Source organism: Gouania willdenowi, chromosome 16 (assembly GCF_900634775.1).
Source record: "Gouania willdenowi chromosome 16, fGouWil2.1, whole genome shotgun sequence".
In the NCBI taxonomy this organism is placed as follows: domain Eukaryota; kingdom Metazoa; phylum Chordata; class Actinopteri; order Blenniiformes; family Gobiesocidae; genus Gouania; species Gouania willdenowi.
Genome location: NC_041059.1, coordinates 39,936,330 through 39,962,640, shown reverse-complemented (window position 1 = coordinate 39,962,640; position 26,311 = coordinate 39,936,330). Strand labels below are relative to the sequence as shown.

Genomic DNA, 26,311 nt, shown 5'->3' with positions numbered 1-26,311 from the left:
ACTTGCTCAGTTCTGATCCACTTCATATTTTGGTACCGACCAGGTTTGATGTTCAGCTTAAGTTTAAATTTATAAATAATTAAAATCCATAATTCAGACCAAAAAACAACACTGTTGTTACAGTGCCCAGACAGGAAGCTGCTGACACTGTTTGATTATATAATGCCCCTCTGCCGCTTCCTGACTGTGGAGCCAACGTTCTAAAACACCAACAAAAAAGACGCGGAAGTATCGCGAGAGCGGCACGGAAATGCGTTGTTTACATTGGCGCACGAGAGGAAAGAGGTAAAACATAGCTGCCAACACTTACAAAACACACATTTGGCTTTTAGCTTCTTTGGTAAAGTTGGAACTGTCTGTAGGTGCAGCACTGCCATCTAGCGGCCACACAAGCTAAACTATATAAATAAATCATAGGAAATGTGTAGTTAATATATTTAAAGAAATGACAGCAGTGTAAATGATGAGCGGAGGACAGATGTGTATGAGGAGGAGGGAAGCACACCTGATCTCCATCCATCTGATGACTCCTGAAGTTGAGAACCACTCATCTATAATAAATATAAATAATAAGGGTGTAACAATACATGTATTTGTGTTGAACCGTTTTGATACAGGACGTTCGGTTTGGGTACAGGGTTGTGCAAGGGTGAGTTCCTGGAATGGAACAGAAGTTGCGTGTGTTTACTTCCGCCTGCAGCTACATGTGCAGCTCGTTACTACTTGGTACGTCATGCTAACGCCAGCGAGAAACCAGATCTGGAGGACCCTCCCCTGTCGCTAACGTCTCCTGCTTGGGAACACTTCGGTTTCCGGGTGAAATACTGCAACGGAGAAAGACCAGTGGATTAAACAAGGGCAGTGTGCCGACAATGTTCAACTGAGATCAGGTATGTTTCCAGGAACACAACGAACATGCTGACTCACTAAAACACTTTACAACAGTATAGTGGTTTTTTTTTATACTTTATTTTCATATTCTGTATAATGTTAAAATGTAAAATGAACCGACCGTGTCCTCAATACGTATCAAACCGTGATTTTTGTGTATTGTTACACACCTAATAAATAATGATATAGCCTGTTTATAATGTGACATTATTGATTTTACTGTGAATCTATTTCATTATGTTTATCCTCCCACCTTTGGGTGCTGAGCAGTTTTTCACATGTTTGTTTTATATTTCTTTGGCTGTAAAAATAAAGGTCATTGATTGATTGATAAAAGACAGAAAAAACAGTCCAATTCTAACCTGGCTCAATATTTAAAGCAAAAAAGGAGAAAAAAACATCACAGTTCTAAATTAAAACAGGTTCATTAATAAAATGAAAGAGAAACTGAACAATAAAGCTGAGGTGTGATTATAGATACATTGTATATAATATTTATATACACATCAGCTTCTTCATAATTCCTATTCATGTGTTCATAAAACCTGTATTTGTTCAATTTGTCACAAAAAGTCCAGCAGCTTCTTTCATTGATCAGAATTTTATTCAGAGAATTTAAACTTTTTATAGTGAAAACAAAGTTGTGCAGCTTTTTTCCACCTTGGCTGGTAACATTATGACACACACAAAAATTAGGAGAAACATTGGTCCACACCATCCACAAACCGTGACAATTTTATATATAAATAAAAGTGGCTGTTACAGTTCATTCATTCTGCTGTAGGGGGCGCTGTCAGTAATATTCTGATTCCTGAAGCCCGCCTTCACTGGACACATTGTTTTGACTGCAAAATACAGACATAAAGCGCACCGCCACATTGCACTCTCAACTTTAAAGGACAAAAATAGCAACCTGTACGCCACAAAATCATTATGCTCTACAGTTGTTTTTTCACAGGATTCTGAAACAAGAGAAAGGGGGAACTTGAGCTAAATAAGTTTGAGAACCACTAATGTGATGGATGCTACCAGCCCTGATCAGAGCAGCCTTTTCTTCTTACACACTGCTGTGCAAATGATGCAAAGTTTGCAAATTCATGGAAAAATCCTTTCACACTCAAAGCAGCTGTTTTGCTTCATCTCTGGCCCATTTTTGTATTTTTTTTTTTTTTTTAAATATTCTTTCTCTTGAAATGACAATTTTTCCATCTTTTGTTTAAGATGCAGCAAATTTAACCCTCCTGACTGCCTAACAGTCTGTGGGCTGGAATTTGGAAAATTATGATTTAAAGTTTGTTAGTTTTTTGTAAACCTTTTAATCTTTTTTTTTTTTTTTCATTAAACCATCATTTAATGATAAAATTGGCAGTTTGGTCCCACCGGTGAATAGAAATGAATGAACATGTATGATGTAAACAGATGACAAAAGTAATATTTTGAAAATAACTGGACATGATCATTTCAATAAGCAGGTCAAAGAAAAAAATCTTAAAGAGTGTAGAATTAAATGATTTGTCTAGGTTTTAGTGTTTTCCGTTCTTTTGTTGATGAGTATTCCTTCCAACAGCCATGCCGGTAACTGAGCTCGAGAAATCCCGGAAAAACACCACGGAAACACTAACAACAACACTCCTGCTGATTCAGAATGCACTGGAAGCTGTAAAACACCAGGTTGATTCGTTTGAGAGGTGGAGGGCTCGCTTTTCTCTACCCTGGAAGTGAGTGCTTTGGAAATAATTTTTATGTCTGTGTTAATAAGTGAAATGGGACGGTAGCTTGAGGGTAACACGCAACCTTTATTTTTAATCTCTGTTACTACTCTGAAAAAGAGTGGAGCCAGCATTGACCAGAAATGTTTTAGGAATTCAGCAGGGAACCCATCTGGACCTGGTGCTTTGCCTGTTGACATGCTATCCAAAGCATTTTGTAGTTCTTGTAAGGTTAATGGTGAGTCTAAGGTGGTTTTCTGCTCTATGGTGAGCTGTGGTAGGTTTAAGTTATTGAGGAAGGTTTTTATATCTTCAGGGTCAGGGTTTAAGTTTGATGAGTTGATAATAATCATGAAAAATCTTATTAATGTCCTGGGGTAAGTTTAACCTGAATTTTCAGAAATTGCTGCTATGAAATAGTTTTCTTTGTTGTGTTTAAGCTGATTTGCTAAATATTTGCCTGATTTATTATTGTAGTAAAAGTTTTTGTATCGTAATTGCTGCAAAATAAAATCAGTTTTTTTTAAATAAGATGATATCCAGATTGAGTTTTGTATTTTGGAGTTTTTTCCATAAAAGTTCAGACGGGTTAGCTGCGTATTATTCCGTACGTTTCTTAATTTTTCTTCAATCGTTTTTTCTGCTATCTGTTCCTGTTTTTTCTTATAAGAAGAGTATGATATAATCTTCCCTCTGATGACAGCCTTGCCGGTTTCCCAGAGTAAGGACGGTGACACTTCCAGAGAATCGTTTGTCAGTAGAAAGTCCTCCCATTCTTTTCTTATCATTTTATCAAATTCACTGTCATTAAGTAATAAAGTATTAAAGTGCAATAGAGAGGATAATTTCTGATTAGAGTCACACTGCAGGGTGAGGGATGTGGGGCATGATCGCTAATAATCATAGGATGTATTGTAGAGGAAATCTTATGTGCAATGGAATTGTTTGAAAGAAATAAGTCAATTGAGGAGAAGGATTTATGCACGGGGGAGAAGAAGGTATATTCTTTTTTAGTTGGGTTGTATAGTCTCCATACATCTCCTGTGCCAAGATCATCCATGTAATTCATTAATACTTTAGCAGATCTGGATGGTTTTGTATTCGGGCACTTACTGGATCTGTCTAATGATGTGTTGAGTGTCAGATTGAAGTCACCTCCGATGATTAATGATGAGTCTGCAGAAAGGTCTGATAACTCCGAAAAACCTCTGTGGAAGAATTCAGGGTCGTCGTTATTGGGGGCATAGAGATTTAGAAATGTGAAACATTTATTATAGATTACCACTTTGATAATAATATATCTACCCTCTGGGTCTATGTTGGAGTTGATTATGTTAAAGAGAAACCTTTTGTTGAAAAGTACAGAGACTCCTCTTTGTTTGGAATTGAAACATGAATTATATATCTTGTTAAAATTTGAGTCTGTCAGAGATTTTTCTTCTGATTTAAGTAAGTGAGTTTCTTGAAAGAAAACAATGTCTGCATTTAATCTCGATACATAATCAAATATCTTAATATTTTTAGCCTGCGACCGAATGCCACGCACGTTCCAAGATGTTACTGTAAACTGAGACATGGAAAGGAGTGCGGTTTAGTCCATTTGAATGTGAGCATAACCAAGAGTCTGAGAGCATTTGTGCACAGCTGTGTCGTGATAGACTTCAATGCAAGAAAGAAAGAGAATAAATGCTTATCATGCGATACCACCACAGGGTAAGGGCCTGGGTTGAAAAGGTTAGTGAGAATCACAAACATACAACAACAACAACTAGTACCAAAAGAATAAAACATGCAAGGGGTTATTATATAAAGCGTAGGAAGGGGGGGGGGGGGTATTGAGTGGATGTGAAAGAAAAAAAAAAGGTTATGGGTTGGAGAAGACAGAGTTGACATGGGGGTAGAGAGTGTCCTGTGAGATTGTACGCACTAATACTTGTTTACAACATCTGTGCAAGCATATATACACACGCACACACACACACACACACACACACACACACACACACACACACACACACACACACACACACACATACAGCCACTTACGTATATATACACATATCTATGATTTTGCTTTATTTCTCTTTTGAATTATTTCAATTATTTTATATAAACGTATATATATATATATATATATATATATATATATATATATATACATTTTGAATATAGATAAACATACACACACATACATTTATATTTTTATTTTTTTTTATTTATTTATTCAGTTTATTTCCGACATGGTTACATTCACTTTTTTTTTACATTTTTTTTGTTTTTTTTGTACATGCCGAAAAAAGAGACAAGAGAAGCAGTTTGCTTATCGAGGTCCCGTCCCCTGTTTTGTACATCAAAAATTTACATGGGTTTACATGTCTCTCTGGTCAAACATTCTTAGGTTGTTCTGAACAGTCCTTATTGTGTAGGATTTATTCTCATCTGTAGTCAGTGTTGTCTTTTTTTTTTTTTTTTTTTTTAATTCCTCCTCCTCTCTATTGTTGTTCATGTCGGCCTTGTTCCCTGCTAGACGTTGTTTGCATTCCTCCAGTTCAAGAAAAGTTCATCTTCTTTCGAAGTTGTTCGAAAGGTTTTTCCCTTTTCATCCATGACGTCACCACTCGGGAATGTCTCTTTTGGACACACTAGTTTGCAGCTTGTTTTGTCTCTACATCAAGGTTATTCCAGCTGTTGTTAGTTCTATTGGCAGTGTTGGTTTTTCCGCTGTTGTATTTAACCCTTTCTTGTATAAACACATTACTATGTCTTAGTTCATAAGCAAGGTAGTAATGTAATCCTTAATCACCCCACCACCTAGCAATTGAAATGAATAAATGACAGACCTTTTTTACTTTTGGTTTCCACATTGAATTCAGTGTCAGTGAAATAATCACAGTTTTGTTTCCAGTGTTTATATAGATTTGGGTCCATCTCCGTGATTACCATCAGTAATGTTGTTGTTCAGGTGGATCCTTCGTATTTTCCCAAGTTTTCCATCGTTTTGATGAATATTGGTTTTCCGTTTTCTTCTCCCAGTTGTGTGATATAAATCCTGCAGTTTTTCGTCCACGTCTTTAGAATTTTTCCTCCTTTTTTTATTTGGCGTGCCTTCTATGCAATGCTGCGTTTTGTTTTGTCAAGTTTTCATTAATAAAAACCTTCGTTTCCTTCAGTTTTTTGCCTTGCTTCAGTAGTTCTCCTTTAAATTTCACATTCGTGAAGGTTATTTTTACAGCTCTGTTATCGTGTCTCTTTGGCAGGAGATGGCAGGAGTTGATGTTGTCAGGGTTCAGGACAACGTCCTTCGACTCCAAGTAGTCAATGACCTGTTGTTCAATCGATTTTGTTTCTTCGTCACTCGCATAACTCCTGGGTATTATCTTTAGGCCTGTGATGATGACATTTTTCTCTCTTTCCTTTTGTTCCAGCTCTTCAACCCTCACGTTCAAAGTTTTATCTCATCAGCATTCCTCTCATTCTGCTGTACCTTTGCTTCACTTTGAAGGTTTTCCAGTGATTTTTCCAGCGTCTTTTCCAACAACTTTATCTCGGCAGATAGACTGTCTTTGAGGTTACGTAGACCCTCGCGTATCATCTCCTTGACCTCTTCCAAACCTGGATCAGGTTCTGGAGGGCCTTCATGTGGTTTCTTAAACATTTTTCTTTTTTGTCTTGGGCCCAATTTTTCAGGCTGTTCAGCTGTAAGCCACCTGTAGCCAAGGTCGTGTTATCGGAGCGAGTGAAAACACGTCTGCTCTCTCCAAATAACCAGAGATATACACACATTTTACCTTTCAAATAGTGCTACCTTAACTACACCATGAGTGGAGAATTATCCTTTTAATATTAACTCTTAATCAACTGTTGTTTTTTTTCTTTTTTCTTTATTTGTTTGTTTGTTTTTGTTTTTTTTAAATTTTTATTTTATTTTATTTTATTTTTCTTAGTAGAACCAGGGGGTGATGTTAGAATCCCTAAATAGTTGGCAATCAATGTAAAGCTTGTCTATGACCAGTTTGGAATTACGACCTCTCTGACGGTTTTCTTTGAAAATATGATATAGGGTTTTTCGACGTTCATTCATTTCTTGAGGGAATTGATCATTCATGCTGAACTGTGTACCTTTAAGTTCCCGACCTTTACTTTTAACCTGGATTTTCTGTTGAAAGTGTTCAAATTTGGCAATGATAGGGCGTGGGTGGTTACCTCTGCGTGGAAGAGAAGATGGACACGGTGAAAGGTGATGTTTTTCACGGTTTCTGTCGGGATTTTAAGCGCAGACGACATGAAGTTTTTCAGCAGAGCCTTCGGGTCGTCGTTGGTGGCTTCTGGGATGCCTGAGAAGATCACGTTGTCTCGCATACTGCGAGATTGGATTTCCAGGACTGTCTCTTTAAGAAGCTTGTTTTCATTTTTCAGTTCTTTTACCTCCGAGGTCACCGCAGATAAAGCCAAATGGATATTTTGATTGACTTTTTGTAAGTCCTGAATTTGTTGGTATGCAGATACCAGGCTGGTTTTCATTTCCTGAAAATCTTGGTGCAGTAAATTGACCACACCCAGCCTCTTATTGATGGATTTTAGGACCTCGGTGTGGGATTCGACTTCTGTATCAAATATATCCAAAAGACCAGGGGCCTCATTTATAAAAGTGTGTCTAGCTAAGCATACTTCAGCTGGCGTACGCTAAAAACCAAGAAGTGCGTACAAATTTTTTTTTTTGACAATTTATAAATGAGGGCGCACGTACGTCCCATGCCTGTTTCTGTTTATAAATCACAATCAACTCAAAGGTTGGCGCACGTCAAGAAACATCATGCTCCGTTCATTTGGTGCCCATAAAAGTGTTTTTTTTTTTTGTCTTTCCCTCTGAATTGCCACTGTTTGTGAAAATTACAAAATAGTATTTTTTGTTTGTTTGATTGTTTTTAACATATTTTGCTGACCCAGGCTGTGATAGGGGCCATTAAAGATGCTGAGCCACATTGGAGCACAAGTTATCAATAAGTCTGATCAAGTTAATCTGGGGACTGAATTGGTAATTGCCTGCTAATGTTTGATCACTATCCTTTTGAGATGCCTTAAAGTGATACATTTAGAGTTCATGACATGACACAACAAGAAGGTCCTGGGTTCAAGCCCTGGGGTGGACTTGGGTCCTTTCTGTGTGGAGTTTGCATGTTCTCCCCGTGCTGCGTGGGCTTCCTCCGGGTACTCCGGCTTCCTCCCACAATCCAAAAACATGACCGTAAGGTTGATTGGAGTCTCTAAATTGCCCATAGGAGTGAATGAGAGAGTGAATGGTTGTCTGTGTCTGTGTTGCCCTGTGATGGACTGGCCCTGTCCAGGGTGTACCCCCGCCCAGCGCCCTATGAGAGCCGGATATTGGCACCGGCAGACCCCCGCGACCCCCTTAAACGGGAATAAGCGGGTATGACAATGGATGGATGGATGGATGAACATAGTATTTGTGTCATAGTGCTCATTCACTAGGAGACTACAACAGGGCTTTTGAATCCTACAAGGCCAGTGAGAAGCAGGACCTGAAGGAGACAAAGGAGGAAATAAAGAGGAGGAAGACTACCAGCAGGAGAGATGGAGTGAGTTATTGCAGAGCTCTAACACTGAATGATGAGGTTTTCACTATTGCTAATCAATAAAACCTGCTCAGATTCAGTAAATCATTGATCCCTGAAATTGGGTGATATTAATGCTGTTCTCATACATCTTTATGACATGAATAATTAAAAAGGAGCAGTTAGTACAACTTATATCTACCTTTTAATTGTATCTTACTCATAATTTGAAATTGCATGTTTATTTTTGACATACATCTTTGTTTAATTATAGTTTTCTTCTTTATAGCTCAGTCTGTAGAGACATGGGTTGGAAACCGGAGGGTGGCCGATTCAAGTCCCAATGCGGACCAAAATACAGAAGTTGTTCTGATAGCTGGAGAGGTGCCAGGGCACTTCTCGAGCACTGTCGAGGTGCCCTTGAGCAAGGCATCAAACCCCAACACTGCTCTGGTGTGCTCCCTTCATTGTGGAAGCAGCCCCACTGTGACTTCTCTCCATTGATGCATGTTCACAGGTCCTGTTTGTGCATGTGTGTGTGAGAAGCATGTCCCTAAAAATAACAGTGTAACATAATTTCCCTTCAGGGATTAATAAAGTAATTAAAATTAAAAATTAAATTAAATTAAAATATTAGCATTTATTTTGTTTCCTTAGTACAACTTTTATCTTCCTTTTCATTGTATCTTATTTTATTTTTGACATCATTATATATATATAATATATATTCTTTTTTAAGTATTTTAAAAACATGATTGATATTTCTAAAAAAAAAATGGAATTTAAAAAAAGTGATGTGGAAAACAAAATTTTTTTGGGAAGAAAATAAAATGCATGTGCATTTAAATGTACAAATATTTTAAAAAAAACTAATCGCAATATCTGTCAGAAAAATCGCAATTAGATTTTTTTTGTCAAAATCGTGCAGCCCTATTGTGATCCATACTGTTGCATTTATTGATCATGGTAATTATCAATGACCTGTAAAAGTGTACACAGGCTATTTCTAAAGTGACACATGAGCTGAGGTTAATGCATCAGTAAAGCAGTCGAAGCAACAATTAATAACAGCAATGGATTTGTTTCTGTTATCATTTACTGTCATGATTTATGATCCATAATTGTTTTTGTTACATTGTCTTAGCCAAGAATCGTATCAAACTAAATAATTAAAGTGGGTCACTTGTTTATATTAGAACAGCTGAAATGAAAAAGGTCAGGATACTGACCTGTGGGCTGCATTAAGTGAAGGTTGTGTTTTACTTTCCTAAATCAACTTGTGTATGTTTTGTTGATCTCTTTAAAAGTCTAACCTCCTCTTCCAATCTGTCAGTCCTAAAAAGTGATGTGATTTTTGTTCTTAATATTGATCTTGATCGTCTCTATCTTCAAAGTAGAACTAGTCTGGAACACTCTGATGGTCTATCCTTCTATCCTATTCTGTTTGTCCTTCTGTTCACTAAACCAACCAGTAGAAGTGGATGTTCTCCACCTCTGAACCTGGTTCTAATGAAGATTTCTTCCTATAAAAAGAGGGAGTTTTTTCTTCCCACTGTCGCTAAATGCTTGTTCATGTGGATCTTGTTGGGTTTTCTGTTTCTTACTATGGACTTTATATTTTCTTCAGTGCCATGAAATGACTTTGTTGTATTTTGCGCTTTATAAATAAAGTTGAATTGAATTGGAAATGAACAAGAAATGAACACAACAACAATAACATACAAAGAAAACACTAGAGCACAGAAAAAAAAGATGAAAATATACAAAAACGACAACAAAAACCAACTAAAACCTTTGTTGTTCACTGTGTTAATGCTCAGATTGGTCTTTATTATAATGCTGACATTAATGTTGATCATGTGACCCTCAGATCAGATACAACACGATTTTGTTGCCCTGCTGTGATAAAAGTTGCCCATCCCTGATGTAGAGTTGTATTAAACATGGCTGGTTTATACATGTTGTCCTTTATGTAAAGATCACCACACCTTTTCACACTGAGTTTGCTGTTTTACATGAGATCACTGAGACACATTTGTATATTTAATATTTAAATCTCCAGTCACCTAAAGAACCATTACAGAGAGCTTCCAGCTCACAGAGAACAGCTGACATTCTCACACTGAGCATCTGGAACATCTACCCTCACACTATTATCAGCTGCTGTAAGTTCATGCTTTAAACTTTATTATTAAACTGGAATTTCAACATAAGAGGAAAACGGCTTGCAGACAGAAACTGGTAGAAAACATTTTACACTAATATCGCTACAATATTTTCTTCTCTATATTTAATCGTACTTTTTTTTTGTTTAAATTGTTGTGAGAAACTTAAAAACATGGAGAAAAAGGACTAACGATGTAGTTGTGTTGCCAGATTTGGTTTAGAGTGTCTGTAGAAGGTGATTTAGGAAACATTTTGGTGGATTTTTGACCATTTCTGGGTGGAATTCTCCACTGTATCTGGAACCATCATTTTTTCTGTAAATACCATAAATGTGGGCCGCTAGGGGAGCTATGAGTGGGTGGGACACACCTTTTAAAAACTCTCCCCAATTTCAACTTAAAACTAAATTTTTAACAAAATAAGGATACTTTATTACTATTTTACACTAAAACTCAACGTTTTATGAAGTTAACCTACTTCTAAGACCCAAGAATGACAAACTGATGGAAAGCAAATAAACCCAAAGGTGATGTTGGTGAAGAAGGCTCCAGCGGAGCCCATGTACTGGCCAGAAGGTGGGGGCGGGGATACAGCTACAGGTAGTTGGAATGAAAATGCTGTGATAATCGCGATAGAAGCAGAAATCTGTGAAAAGATAGATGAAAAAATTGCAGATGTCACAGTCATAGGAACTGAAGGAAAAGCAAATTATTGACAAGGGAAAATTCTAAGAAAAATCTTAAAATTCAAGGAATTCTAAGATTTTTCTAAGAGTGACGTCACTAAGAGCTACTGGTTCTCTCTAATAGCGATATTGGTTTTCTTGCGTGGTGAGAAATGGGAATCTATAAGGTGGTGATCTATACCTCGCTGGGGGAGTTTGGCGTCTTTCCAACAGTATTTGGTTAAACTTTGCAGATGTATTGATGTATTTATTTACAAGTATAAACCAAATTTGATTGGTCATTGCAAAAAATCTATTTCTGTAAACATTATAAATTCTGTAACCTGTAAAAAGATTATCAACTGATGTATCAGTATCTAAATATTTTAACATCCTTTATATCAAATTAAGAAAATAGATGAAATACACAAAGAACTAACAAATAAAAACAATCCATATTATGTTCTGTTAAAAATAATCATATCAGGAAACATATAATGCAGTACTGATTAAGACCCATGTCACTGTGATAGATCAATATCAGGCCAATGATATTGATCAACTGATACATCAGTCTAGTGCAGGGGTCTGTAACCTTTATTCTCAAAGACATTTTGCCTAATCTCACCTGTATTAAAGTAAAAAAAAAATACCTTCTCAATGTTTTTTTTAGTTGACGTATTTCTAGTGCTACAAAAAATATCTTCAATTATATAACACATGATCATGTCGGTCAACACGTACTAATTGCTCATTTTCAACATATCAAGCATGCAGTTTAAGCTGACACATTGGCAGTTAATGAAAGATTTACACACACAATTAAAATCTGTATTTTCTTCTAGAATAGTCTTTTTGTTGGTTTAGTTATCTTACCAGAGATTTCAAACTTAAGGTTAACCACAGGTGTAAGGAAAGTTGATGGTCTGTAGATGTTTTAGGCTGAGTTGTCTCACAATGCAATTTATTTTTAGGGTGACAAATTGTTATATCATGATTTTATTTTGTGTCATTGTCATTTATCATTAATACCCTCTGTAAGAAATAAAAATTCATAGTTTTAATATTTTTTTAAAGCTATAGGGAGCCATTGCAAAAGAGTCACATGAGGTTCCAGAGCTGCAGGTTGCAGAACACTGCTCTAGCACACAATATAGGCCTGCTGGATGTATGCCTGTGAGTACTACATGACTAAAGATTTCATTTATTGACATGACGGTAGTTGTCTAAATATTAAGGTAAAATGTTACAGTTTAAAGAATTGTAACTCAATTATACATGCACACACCCATGCACGTTAGCTAGCTCCGCCTTATTTTAATATCAGGCTAATCCATAGCAGTGATAATATCTTTGCAGACATAGCTTACCTAAACTAAAAACATTAACTCATTCAGTGACAGCCATTTTAGAGCATTTTGGCTCGTCATTCACACAGATGTAACCTATTCTTCCTCCCGACACACAGAGATGACCCATTTGGAAGAGCTGCCAAGCCTCACACTTTAAGTGTGACAGTCACGCAATTTGACACATTCTCACACCACGCTTCTATTTCCCCATTCAATACTCTTCTTAGTTTTTTTATGATAATAAACTTTGTCCCTCGTGGCTTGCTGTAGCTCGAGTAACTAAATCCTCCTCCTTGTGCCTAAATTTAACCAACCATGGCAGGCATCACACAATAATAAACCAATCAGAAGCAACGTAAGGCGTGTTTTGATGAGCTGGTCTCTATTGACACCTCAAGGCTGTTTTATGCTTGACGCATCTGCGAGGTCCGCACGGCTCCGCACGTACAAATGATGTAATTTTTGTAGCCACGCCCCCCCGCGTGGGCACTCTATGCAGAAACATTTCCGCGTAGGGCGCCTCCACAGTTTTCTAACTACCCGGACAATCATGGCTGCCTTCAGCCTCTTCATGTGTCCTCAATCTCCTCATTTGTGGAACCACAGTCTCCTACTTTTAGTGGTGGTAAGTGTTTTTATTTTTCCCTATTGAACTCCAGTGATTTTTATGTTGTACTTATATCAGAGGTGGACAACTTTTATCAGAGCAGGGCCACAAAAATGCGTTTGTTTGATCAGAGGGTCACATGATCAACATTAATGTCAGCATTTAGAATAATGAGTGATCTGAGCATTAATACAGGAAAGAACAAAGAGTTTTTATTGTCATTTTGTGTATTTATTTCATTCTGTGTATGTTTGTTGTTGTCTTGCTCATTGTGAGGCATTTTGTGCATTTCTGTTCTTTTGTGTATTTTTCCTGTAAAATACATGTTTTTTGGAGTTGTATTGTGTATTTGTACATTATGTCATTATGTGTTTTTGGAGTAATTATTTTTGTGTATTTCTGTCTTGCTTTTTTGTTAGTGTTGTTCATGTTTTTCTTGTTTTTTGGTGTACTTTTGTTGTTATTTTCTGTAATTTTGTATATTTTTCTGAGTTATTTTGTGTATTATTGTTCATTTCAATCATTTTGTTAATTTCTATTAGTTTTGTGTGTTTTTGGAGTATTTTCTGTGTTTCTCTGGTCTTTTACTGTATTTTCCTGCAATGTTGTAATTCTATTTTTTAAAATGTAATCTTGCACATGTTTTGTGTATTTTTCTGTCATTTTCTACATTTACTTTGGGAGCTGCAATAAATTAAATCGAGGGCCGCAAGTGGCCTGACTCATATACTTGTATCACAACCCCCTTGTTTTCTGCATGTGTGTATATTATTTGGATAACATTATTATATTATATATATCTTGTACATATATATATATATATATATATATATATATATATATATATATAGTGTGTATAATAATTATTATTAGTGTTGTTCTAGTATTATCATTGTTTATTTAAATGCAGCTCAGTACCTTCCTAATTACTCCTCTGGGATAAATAAAGTTTTTTTCTGATTCTGATCACTTCTGCCGTACTGCTCAGGTAAAAAGAGTTCCTCAAGGAGTGTCTCCAGGACCAGAGTTGAAGAAGATAGATGCTGACCTGCTTTAAAATAGATGAGTAGATATTGAGAAAGTCAGAGCCACCATTAAGGACACAGCACACACAAGGTTTAGCTGTGTTGTTGCTGGAATCCATCCCAGCACACACAGTTGAGGCAGTCAAACATACAATCTACCAAGTGCTGTATGAGAATATAGAATAGAGGTCACAAAGAAGTGCAATTCTTTTTTAGTATATTTTATTTCTTTTGTTACAGTGTGTTGCATTAAAAACAGTTTTGTATTTCAAATTCACTGCAGTCCTGTATTATCTTCATTCCTGTTCAGCGTACCTTCTGATTACATTCTCCTGCCAGGGAACAGGTCCCTGTGGTGTCAGGAACAATGACCTGAGATCATTTGGAGCTGAGAGTGCAGCCTGGCTAGCTCGTGCTTTGCTGAGATGTCCAACAAGTTGTTGTGGCCTGCTACCACTGCCCTCCACTCACAGGATCACCCCCGTGTGTATAGAGGAGTCTGTGAATCTGGGAGGGATGGAACTGGTTCCTGGGGAGTTGGCAGCATCTGTGCTGCTTTAATAAATGTGCAGGCCTTCACAGGCCTTCACAACCTTCACAGTTTTCTGTGGGTGAGATTCCATTGGTCGTCCCAGGATTCGCCATTGTGTTGAAGCTGTTCTCTATCACCCTCCTGGCATGTAAGTGGTGGTAGTTGTAGATTTGCTGGGCATCGCTGAGGTTTTTTACTGTTAATACAATGAGATGAGAATGAGATGATACTATATGTCCTTTGTTTATCCCACAAGGGGGAATTTGCAGAGTTTCAGCAGCAGAAAAACAGGAATATATACATGGGCTTGTACACAGTACAGACAGAAAAAGGGAAAAAATATGTTGCAAGAAAGGAAATTGCAGAATAAAAATAAAAAAACACAATATATAAGTATACAACTCTATGAATACTATTAAAAAAATAATGCTTTGCCAATGTTCAGGTTATACACAGCACAGATAGAAAGAGAGAACCATGTTGGGAAAAAAAAACAATTGTGTTAACAGTTGACATACAAAGACGTTTTTAACATCATTAGATATACAGTATACCTGGAAATTGCAGCATCAGCCAGGAACACATGTGGCACAGGGACTGTAGTTCCTGGAAGGTTGGCTCCTACGATTTAAAGGACGAGTCGACCACCTTCACTTCTTTACTTTAAAAACTACTTTCAACAACTCAGAGCTGCCCTGAAAAAAGCAACACTACATAATTTAATCACATTTCAGCCTTAATGAAGGAAAAAGTCAAAAGTGACACAAAATGTAGTTATTGTGCTGCTAGTGATTAATAAAAGTGTCTTTGTGGCTCCACTGACTTTGACCCATTATTGTTTTTATTGTAAAACTATTGATAAAAAATAAATAGTTTATATCACCTATTGTCATTTTGAGGAAAAATATATAGATATGAATATTTGTCCATATCACCCAGGCCTTATGTAACCAAAGCAGTAACGTTTTATCTTGTAAATGATATGATTGTCTAAACTGTGTGAAATGAGGCGTTCAAACACTGTTTAAAGTAGGATTTTATTAATATGAGTGTACGTTACCTCAATAACTAATAGAAATCACTAGACTGATATGCTGCCTTGTTATGTAGCAAGTGTTGCTAATGCTAATGCTACACCACTTTAGTTAAACAAAGTAAAAAGACTGTGACTATAAGAACATGTGAGACCTTTTGTTTGACATTAACTGTACTTAGAACCAGTTTGATAAATTACTTACATACAATTTAAAAAAATATTTGAAAATGACCTTGTCTTAAATAATCTTTTAATCTTTTTTCCATTTAGGGCAATGATTTTAAGTTGGTGAATTGGTTTGTTTTATTGGTAAAAACAAACAGTCTAAAAAAAAAGTTTAAAACAGTCTAAATGATTTGAATGAAAAAAAAAATCCTGATGTGATTGTGATTTTCCAATGAAAAAATTGTGATATGATTTTTTTCCTCATATCGCCCACTCCTACTTGTGTGTATGTCTGTGCTAGACATTAGCTTAAATGAATTAAAACACTTATTCAGCTACTAGCAGTGTTATGAACACTGCTAGTAGCTGAATTACACTTGTAGATTATATCATCATAAATACATAGTGAATGAAACAAATGTCTAATCTAATGTTCATTTGAACTGTTCTTATGATTATTAGTGTATGTAATAGTGTATTTCTATAGACATTGATTCAATGAAAAATGACTTGATGTTTGATTGTTTTTTACATGATGATCTTTTTAATGACGTCCTTTCTGTTGCAGACAAGGAGAGCTGAGGTAAAGGTAGCACTGCCTTGGGCCACAGTGTTTTAAGTGGGAGCCTCTGTCATCATCAACATCTGTGATAAACACCTACAACATGAGACATGTCCCCAGATAAATGATGGACAGATGGTTCAAATGAAATATTGAAAAATAAATGTATTTTGTCAAAATTCTTATCAGTTTTAATTTCTAATTTCTGGTTAATTAAAACTAGCATTAGGAGGTCACAGTGCAGGGAGAGCTGCTGGTATGGAGGTGATGACATCATTCTGAAGGTAGAAATCAATGTTAAAACAGGACAAAGTCATGTTAAAAAAGGACACTTTTTTTTCAACTCATCAGGTCACTAAAGTCTCACTCTTGTCATTTTCTGAAACTTGGTAGCCCTGCGTTTGGCCTGATTAGTTGATGGTTTTATCTCACGATCACAACATTATTGATAATCCACTCAGGTCCACACATGGTCTGTGTTAGTATGTGGTGCTGTGAGCTGCTGGATACTTCACAATATCACTTCATAGCGCCATAATCTCCCTCGTCCCTGCTTCTCCCTCCTTAGCTAATGGTAGCATCACTGGCTAATCTCACATCTAAAGGTGTGCTGCTGCCACCTTCAGGGCACCAGTTGGTCACTTCATCAACAGATAAGTCTTATATTCACAGTAGAGCTCCCTCACAGTGTATACTAGCAACTTCAGTGAAAAAACGCAATTGATGAGTTTTCTCGTCAGTGGCACTAAATGAGTTTTAACACAAGTGAAAAATAAAAAAGCAATATTATATAAGTATAGCTGTAAAACCTCCTACTGCAATGTGTTTTTTGAGATTCGAGGCTGAAGTCTTGTCAGCTGATGATATCACCGTAGGGGTCAAACAAAGTTTGCACTGCATCTGGACGCTGTCTCCTTTTTTCCCTCTAAACATGGGCACTCTCACTCATCCTCCGTCTCTTCTTCCTCCTTTTCAGTGTTGAAAGTGTAGTCTTCTGACTCCATTTTGGCTTTGAAATGTGTACCTGCTGCTGCAGTGGAGTTGTCTTTTCGTTACGTCATAGATTATATAGTGCGATTGGACGGCCTGTATGGTGGCCGGGAGATGCCAAACAAGCGTACATTTCAGAAAATATTTGAATAATAATTCAAATTGTGTGCATATTAAGTGGCGACTTTTTATTTTAAAAGTAGCAAAGTAGGTTACATGGTGTAAATTGTAGTCAAGTATAAGTAAAATTTCACACTTGAAAAAACTACTGATAAAAGTACAAGTACCCAAAAACCTACTTAATTACAGTAACGTGAGTATTTGTAATTTGTTAATTCCATCCATGTTCAGGACTTATATGAGGACACACCTCCGCAACTTTGAGACCGCAAGGCCGGATAAATTGGATGGTTGTCTGAAACAATTTCAAATATAATAGAAGAAAACATAAACCCTGATCCAATATGAATTATTCTGAGAATATCAGATAAACAAAGGAGGTTGAGCATGGCTGACAGACATCTATTATCTTATGGGCTCCTTACAGCTAAAAAGCTAATTCTGCTGCACTAGAAGAAGAAGAAGGAAGTGCTGACAGTAAAACTGTGGCTAACTGAGCTGACAAACACAAAAAATTAGATTTGTTCTTAAAGACAAGCTCAGAGAGTTTGAGAAGGTTTGGAAACCCTTATTGTCTTATGCAAACGGTTGAAATGAGTCATTAGTTCAATTTGGAACACAACCTGTTTGGTGGATACCAACAGGTTGTTGTTTGCTTTCTCTTTGTATTCAGTTAAAAAAAAAGAAAATAATATAGTGAATGAACTGTTTGTTGAATGTCATGCTTCAAAGATTTAATAAAATATTAGAAACATAAACCATGAATGTCTTGAAAAGCAACGTAGACTCTGGTGCAACATTAATGACAGAAAATCTGGTATATGGACTGAGTCCTCCTGCCAGTTCTGACGTCCAGAGAAAGTAAAAAACAGGTCCACTACCAAAATAACTACCACATCTCATCCTGATGTAGACGTACTTTATCATAAAAGTCCTTCATTTATTACAAGTCCACCTTTACTGCAGTACAACATCTCGTATGAAAATCACAGAAGTAATAATTTCTATTGTTTGTTTCCCAGAGTGAGAGAGAGGAATCACACATGGACTACAGAGTGATTGTGGTGCTCATTCATCTTGGTAAGAGTCTGATTTCTTTAGAAATCTTGTTCCTTTGGAGCTAAATGTGACTGATTTCTTCATGTGCTGCTTTCAGGGTTTGGCTTTACCTTTAGTTCTACCGTCCCCCATCGTGTATATCACTATGTGAACATGAGGATGAGCTGGGCTGATGCCCAGAGTTACTGCAGAGACAAATACAAGGACCTGGCAACCTTTGAAAGCATGGAGGACATCCAGAAGTTAAAGAGACCCAGCGTGGCCTCAGCACAAGCGTGGATTGGTTTGAGGGATGATCCCAAATCCTGGAAAGAAACTTTTGGCAATGCCACAAACTCCTGGAGATGGTCAGCAACTGAAAAACCAAGCTTTACTAATTACAGTAACTGGAAAGATGGTTCACCAAAACGCTTTCGTGAGCAACGTTATTGCTCTCTCGTGATGGTATCGGGGGATTGGACTGAGGCCACCTGCAGTCAGATAAGAGAGTTCATATGTTTTGATGGTAAAAACCTTTTGTCTAAACATTTCTTAGAATACAACAAGTTTAACGTTACAAAAAAGATACATGGACAGAAACAGAGACAAAAATCACTGACATGTGTTGGTCAGTTGTCTTGTGGTGGGTGAGGTTAGCCACAGACAAACCAATCAAATGCCTCATGATGATCGACTACAAACCAGGGTTGTGTCTGTAAGGGGTGGCCAATTCGATTCTTGGGTTTGTTTAAAGGGAGCCACTTTCTTTCCTTGGTTTTGATGATCATGTTGGATGTAGAAATGTATTAAGGTTATGATTTAAATGTATCCTTTTGTTAAACATATACAAAAAAAAAAATTATCTCTTATGTTACATCATCTTTACTTTCTCTCCTGTAGATTCCAACCCCCCAGGCCAGAAGATCTACACTTTAAAAATGACTAAGTCCTCATGGGAGGACGCCCAGTCTTACTGCAGGGCCAACCACAAAGATCTGGCGATGGTGGAGAACGCTCAGGAACAATCAGACATGATAGTAGGTGTAGTTGACTTTACGTGGTTTGGCTTGTACCGACAACCGTGGAGCTGGTCTGATGGGAGCAGCAGCTCGTTCAAAAACTGGAACACTAACCAACCAGATGAATATCTCACTGATGGTCATTGTGTCTTTGAGACACAGGAACATTTCTGGTATAACGCTGCATGTACTGAAAAGTTTGTCTTTATCTGCTATGAAGGTAAGATTAAATACATCTCAAACACTTGTGTGCGTTCTCAGACAGTGATGACACTTTGGGTTTGTCATCAGATGTTCCTGAAGTCAAGATGCAGATGGTGAGGATGAAGATACAGAGTGACGCCGACCTTTCTGATCCAGCCGTCAGCGACTACATTCTCCAGCAGGTTCATGTTTAACATCTCTTTTCATCATTAAGATACACCAGAACATTCCATTTGCAGAAAAGACGTAGAAATGATCCTACATCCCACATGTCTCCTCCAAACACAAGTCAAAGGCTCAAATGATCTGCTGTTTGCTGAGAACATGTTTCTTTTCTTTTATTCTCAATGTTTTACGCCTTTTTGTTGATTTTCAGCTCACTGCACAGCTGCAGAAATACGGTCAGCCTGAACTGAAACTGAGATGGAAGAAGAAACCTGCAAAGGAAGAAAATCAAGAACTGTCAACTGATGACTGCAACCTCTGAAGCTTTTCTTCTGAAGCTGATGACATCATTGAGTTTATTTGCATTTATTTTAGAGCTAGACAATATTTTAAGATTTTTCTGTGATGAACTTGTGATTAATTGCATCATTAGCTGAACTGTTCTGCTGCTAGCTTAGGAACCATTTGGATCTCTTAGCGTTCAGATTTTAAGCTCTACATATCTGAAACAATTTCTTTAAATGAAAGCTGAAGACTTCTCTTTGATGCTGCCTTTGATTAAATCCAATCTTGTCTTGATCTGTGGGTGTGTTTATGTTTTATGTTCAGTTGATTCTGTGCTCTCATAGGTTTATTGTTCTTTTCTGAGGAATCTGTTTATGTTTGATTTCAGCTCCTGATTTATTTTGTTGTAACTGTTTCTCCTGGTTTACTGTGTCTGTGTGTGGACTATGGTTCCTTCATGTGTATGGAACGTCTTGAAGTGCATGTGTAGATCTCTGTTCTCCTTCTGTTCTCCCACAGGTGAAGCCCATCTTCCTGATTCCCCTCACTATTTAAGGAGTGATTAGCACTCGTGATTGTGCTCCTAAGGTTTGTTTATTTGATTGTTTGTGGTTTTCTCTCTTTGTATTTTTTAGTAATATAATGTAATAATTGAATGATGTACTTTGTTAGATTTAGAGTTGTAATAAACGTGGCTGGTTTAGACCTGTTGTCCTTTATTTAAAGATGATCACACCTTTTCACACTGAGCTTGCTGTTTTGCATGACATCTCTGTGATACATTTGTATATTTAAATCTCCAGTAAGCTAAAGAATTACTACAGAGAGCATCCAGTTCACAGAGAACAGCTGATATTCATGAGTTTTGGCTCTCAAATGCCAACACGTAACCATACGTGTTTCTGTGATCAGGAGTCAGAAGGAGGGTTGGACATTGTCTGAATTTGAACAATTCTGATTGTTTTAAGAGGCATGGTCAAATAAATGTAGATGTTTTAAATGAGCTGCTAACCAGAGGTGTTTCTGGATCAAATAGTTTGAACCTCTCCATGATTTTTTAATTCAATTTACTTTTTATGAACTTTACTAGGAATGCCACAAACTCCTGGAGATGGTCAGCAACTGGAAAACCAAGCGTTACTGGTTACAGTAACTGGCATGTAACTCAACCTATGTTCTATAAGGACCAACAGTACTGCTGTGGTGTGAACATTTATGGGCAGTGGTTTGATCAACTCTGCTCTGTCTGGCCTTAATGCACCTGTAGCGCCTCCCTGAGGGCAACAGGTCAAACAGGTCAAAACCAGGGTGGCAGCAGTCTTTGGTGATGGTTTTAGCTCTGTTGAGACAGTGGGAGGTGTAAATGTCCATCAGGGAGGGGAGAGGGCAGCCATTGATCTTCTGTGCTGCCTTTACAACTCTCTGGAGCCTCTCCCTGTCTGCAGCGGTGCAGCTGAGCGGTAGAAGGTCAGCAGCAGGTTGGAATTTAGTTTGTACTTCCTGAGGACTCTCAAGAAGTGTAGCCGCTGCTGAGCCTTCTTGCAGACTGCCGTGATGTTTTCTGGAGCAGAGGTGGAGGCCAAGTCTCACATTCTGGGGTCGGTTGGTTAAAAAGTCATTTATCCAGGCACATGTGAGGTGTATTAACTGCTTAACATGATATCCATTTATGCTATATACCTTTTCATCTAAAAGTTCAGTATAAGCCTTTGTCTGTGACTTAAGCATTGGGGGTTTACTATCCTAGCAGTTGTCTTTGTGGACCTGCTGTTTGCATGTGATATTGTCTTGTGACTAAGGGGGGCATCTTGTCCCCATTTCCTGCTCTTCCTCAATTTGTAGCTTCAGGCCATAAACTATCTAACTCCGGCCTTTGTTCATTGTCATGTGAGGGTCTTGCCACCTTGATGGACAACTGTTGCTTCCTTCTTTGTGTCCCAGAGAAGGGTGGTTTAGTAATCATGTGATGTCTAAGAACTTTGTGAAAGATATAAGCGCTTCTCTCCTGTTCTTGCTTCAGAGTACATTTTGGCCACTCGTGCTCTCACAGGGGTCCTGCCTTTCTCCTGTTTGTGGCCTGAGAACATGATTTGACCTCCTTTGTTCTCCCAGGGTCTCTATCCCGGCCCTGCTCTTTTGATTCTGCTTGTGTTAATAAACTTTGTGTTATTATGCGAGCCAGTTTCATCGACGATCATCTTTTTCCGCATTACACCTTTTTCATCGTCCACATCGCTACCTGGGGAAACCACGACACATGTGAGAGGGGGAAGGCCGAGAATGTTCAGTTTAGTGATGAGTCTGTCCGGAATTATTGTGTTAAAGGCTGAACTGTAATCCACAAAAAGCATCCGAACGTAGCTCTGCCGCTGCTCCAGGTGGTTCAGTGCAAGGTGCAGAGCTACAGAAATGGCCTCTTCTGTGGATCTGTTCGCACAATATGCAAACTGGTGTGAGTCGAAGTCTGGGGGGAAATAGTCCTTAATGTGCTGAAGGACCAGTCTCTCAAAGCAATTATTGATTACCGGATGGGGGCCACTGGCAGCCACAATCATTCAGGCTGGTGGTGGGGGACTTCTTGGGCACTGGGATTATTGTGGCTGAATTTAGGCATGGTGGGATGACTGCCTGGGCCAGGGAGAGGTTGAAGATCCTGGTAAAGGTGGGGGCGAGCTGGTAGGCAGATGCTCTGAGCACCTTGCCAGGTACTCTGTCTGGGCCAGCGGCTTTCTTAGGGTTCACTGTCAGAAGCACCCGCCTGACATTGTGTCAGCTTGAGCAGCTCTGTACAGAGCTCTGTCTCCTGACCTGAAGGCAGCATCGCGGGCCCTGAGGAGTGTGCGGAACTGGCTGGTCATCCAGGGTTTTTGATTTGAGAAAACCCGGATGTTTTTGTCCACAGTCACATTCCCAACGCAGAACTGGATATAGTCCAGTACCGTTCCAGTGAATGTCTCCAAGTCCTGATGTGCAAATAAGTCCCAGTCTGTCTGTTCAAAGCAGTCTTGTAGTTTGAGGAGTGTGTTTCCAGTCCAGGTTTTAACAGTCTTAGGGCCTAGCCCTACGTCTAAGGAGGGGTAGGCTGGGGAAAGCAGGAGGGAAAGATGGTCAGACTGGCCAAGGTGGGGGAGGAGAACGGCTCTGTACGCATGCTTAATGTTGGTATAAACATGATCCAAAGGGCTCGCTGCTGTTCGTTTATGGTGTTCAGCAGGTGAGAGAGCGATGTGTTTACATTGGCGTCAGGTGGAATATAAACAGCCGTGACGATCACCACAGTTAGCTCTCTCGGCAGAAAAAAAGGCTGGCATCTCACAGATGTACTCGACGTCTGGGGAACAGTGTCTTTTTATGATTGTCCCATTGTTACACCAGTTGTCATGCACATACATACAGAGGCCCCCTCCCCTGCTCTTACCTGCGTCCTTGGTCCTGTCCCAATGGACCAGAGTGCGGCCTGCTAGCTGCAGGCTAGCATCAGGTATTCCCGGGTGAAGCCAGGTTTCCATGATAATCAGAACACAGCATTCACAAACATAGCAATTTCCAGCAAGTTGTAGTACCAAGTCATCCGTTTTATGCACTAGGGATCTGGCATTGGAGAGATACAGGCTTGGTAGAGGTGGCTTGTGTGGTTGTTTTCGCTGCCTCTCCCTCCTCTGCGCCGCCTCTTCGACCCTACAACAATCCAGGGAGAGCCCGGCGGTCTCGCTATGCCGTCTTGGATGTTATGCGTGTGGTAATAGTCACTCAAAACAGATATCTGGTGTCGATTCCCGATATCCAAATTCTCTGGAAAATGGCGGCGCGCGCATGAACTATTCCTTGGAACACTCAGGGCTGGATTCACTAAAGGTTTAGTGGGATTAAAATGTGTGCAAATGTCACTCCACACGCTAATACGGAGTACAAAGCCTAGTGGGAATCAGGTGTTAACCTGTTAAACTGAGATCATATAGTGGAACACCAACATTATATTCAAACACGATCCACCATCTACACATAGCTCTAATGAGCTGCAATGGGATGATGTCCAGTCACATACAGTTGTGCCAGGTTGTAGACAACCCCCCACTTCTGTCCCTCGTTGCATAACCCATCGTACTGCTCACACTGCTTAACACTATTTACACTGATCTATATCATTACATGCGACCAGTACAAGACGAAACCTCTTCTGTCGTGGTAGCATTTCAGAGCATGGGGGATGCTGCAAGACGTTTAATGTTTACCCAACCACTAGGAATGAGTGTATCATAATGTATCATGTTTTTCCTGCAGTCTGTCTTCTCTTTTTTCTTCCCACGGTCGCTAAATGCTTGTTCATGTGGATCTTGTTGGGTTCTTTGTTTCTTACGATGGACTTCATATTTTGTTCAGCGCTTTGAGATGACTTTGTTGTATTTTGCGCTATATAAATAAAGTTGGATTGAATTGAAATGAATGTGTTTGTGTGTGTGTGTGTGTGTGTGTGTGAACGACAGGTGTGAAACCGGCGTTGCAACATCTGTTCCTCCCATGGTGACACTGTTGTGGATACATAATTACACACACACATGCCGGACCCCTCTTGGCAAAAACTATGAATATTCACCAGAAGGTGTTGGACATGATTTTAACATGTTTTAAAGCATGACCAAAGGAGGTCCGAAAAAATGTCCCCTATTGGTCATGAGGTCCACACTTGGCGCTTGGTTGGTGTGTAACGAAGCCAAAGGCCCCTCTTGGATAGGAAGGTAAGTACACACACACACACACACACACACACACACACACACACACACACACACACACACACACACACACACACACACACACACACACACACACTTAATTACATGCACTAAGTTACTGCAAATGAAAAAAATACTTCAGTTTTATCCATTAATTGAACACTATAGACACATGCTTGAACTAAAGTAGCATAACTTGAAGCTGTTGTTACTGTACCATAAACCATAGGGAAAACACATCTATTCAGAACATAACACACATTGGGTAAATAAAGTACTTAGACACACAACTGAAAATACTTAGTGACAAAATTGACAAAACACCAATCAGCAGCTACAAATATTAATATATATATATTATAATATGTAATATATTAATAATAATATTAATTAATTAATTAATTTCCCTTCCTTAATTTAAAATACTACTTATTTACAGATTACGTCACGGCATTACATCACGCTGTTACGTCGCACAGTCACGGGAGAGTGCGTCCAACTCACTGTATAAACACAGCTGTGGCTGAATGCCGGTAGGAGTGAGAGGGTCACGAGACGGAGATGTTTGCTGCAGGTACGTAGTGGTGTTGTTTATTTAGTGAACATCTTGAAACTAAAGGCAGTAAATGTCCAGCTTTGTATGTGAGAACACACCTCCACAACTTTGAGAGGGCCGGATAAATTGGATGGTTGTCTGAAACATTTGGCTGGGTCTGAAAATATGAAAATATAATCTCACATTTGTAAAACTCACTGCAGAATATAGCAGTGACTTCAACAAACACCATTAAAGCAGAATGAGAAACAGAACTGGGCGTACAGATACCAAATGATATCTGGGACCAGAGTCTGGAACACGTTCATAAATGTTCAATTAATGCAAGACACAACTTAATACAATTTAAGGTGCTATAGCACCTTAAATTGTATTAAGTTGTATTAAGTTGTATTAAGTTATAGTGTAATCTATGTATACATAGATTACACTATACCAAAATATACTGTAATTACATAGATTTTATCATGAAATCTCACCTTAGTGTGATAGATGGAAGCAACCCATCTTCATAGTTATGGTTTGTGTGCAAATCTGCAGAACTTCAGGTGAGGAACATTTGGAGAAATTTCAAATATAATAGAGGAAAACATAGACCCTGATCCAATATGAATTATTCTGAGAATATCAGATAAACAAAGGAGGTTGAGCATGGCTGACAGACATCTATTATCTTATGGGCTCCTTACAGCTAAAAAGCTAATTCTGCTGCACTAGAAGAAGAAGAAGGAAGTGCTGACAGTAAAACTGTGGCTAACTGAGCTGACAAACACTCTGCATTAAAAAAAAAAAATAGATTTGTTCTTAAAGACAAGCTCAGAGAGTTTGAGAAGGTTTGGAAACCCTTATTGTCTTATGCAAACGGTTGAAATGAGTCATTAGTTCAATTTGGAACACAACCTGTTTGGTGGATACCAAC

General features: G+C 38.4%; 1 protein-coding gene across 2 annotated transcripts; it reads left to right on the top strand.

Moving 5' to 3' along the window:
• The first annotated feature begins 769 nt into the window (after positions 1–769).
• On the top strand, positions 770–20,641 carry LOC114478350 (macrophage mannose receptor 1-like). 2 transcript variants are annotated; one of them, XM_028471361.1, is made up of 6 exons: positions 770–890; positions 18,415–18,472; positions 18,549–18,956; positions 19,331–19,669; positions 19,741–19,835; positions 20,030–20,641. In XM_028471361.1, the coding sequence occupies exons 2-6, from the start codon at positions 18,436–18,438 to the stop codon at positions 20,138–20,140; spliced, it is 990 nt and encodes a 329-aa protein (XP_028327162.1). In that variant the 5' UTR covers positions 770–890; positions 18,415–18,435; the 3' UTR covers positions 20,141–20,641. The 2 variants fall into 2 exon arrangements, with proteins under 2 accessions (XP_028327162.1, XP_028327161.1); XM_028471360.1 differs by lacking the exon at positions 770–890 and adding an exon at positions 10,265–10,338.
• Positions 20,642–26,311: the final 5,670 nt, after the last annotated feature.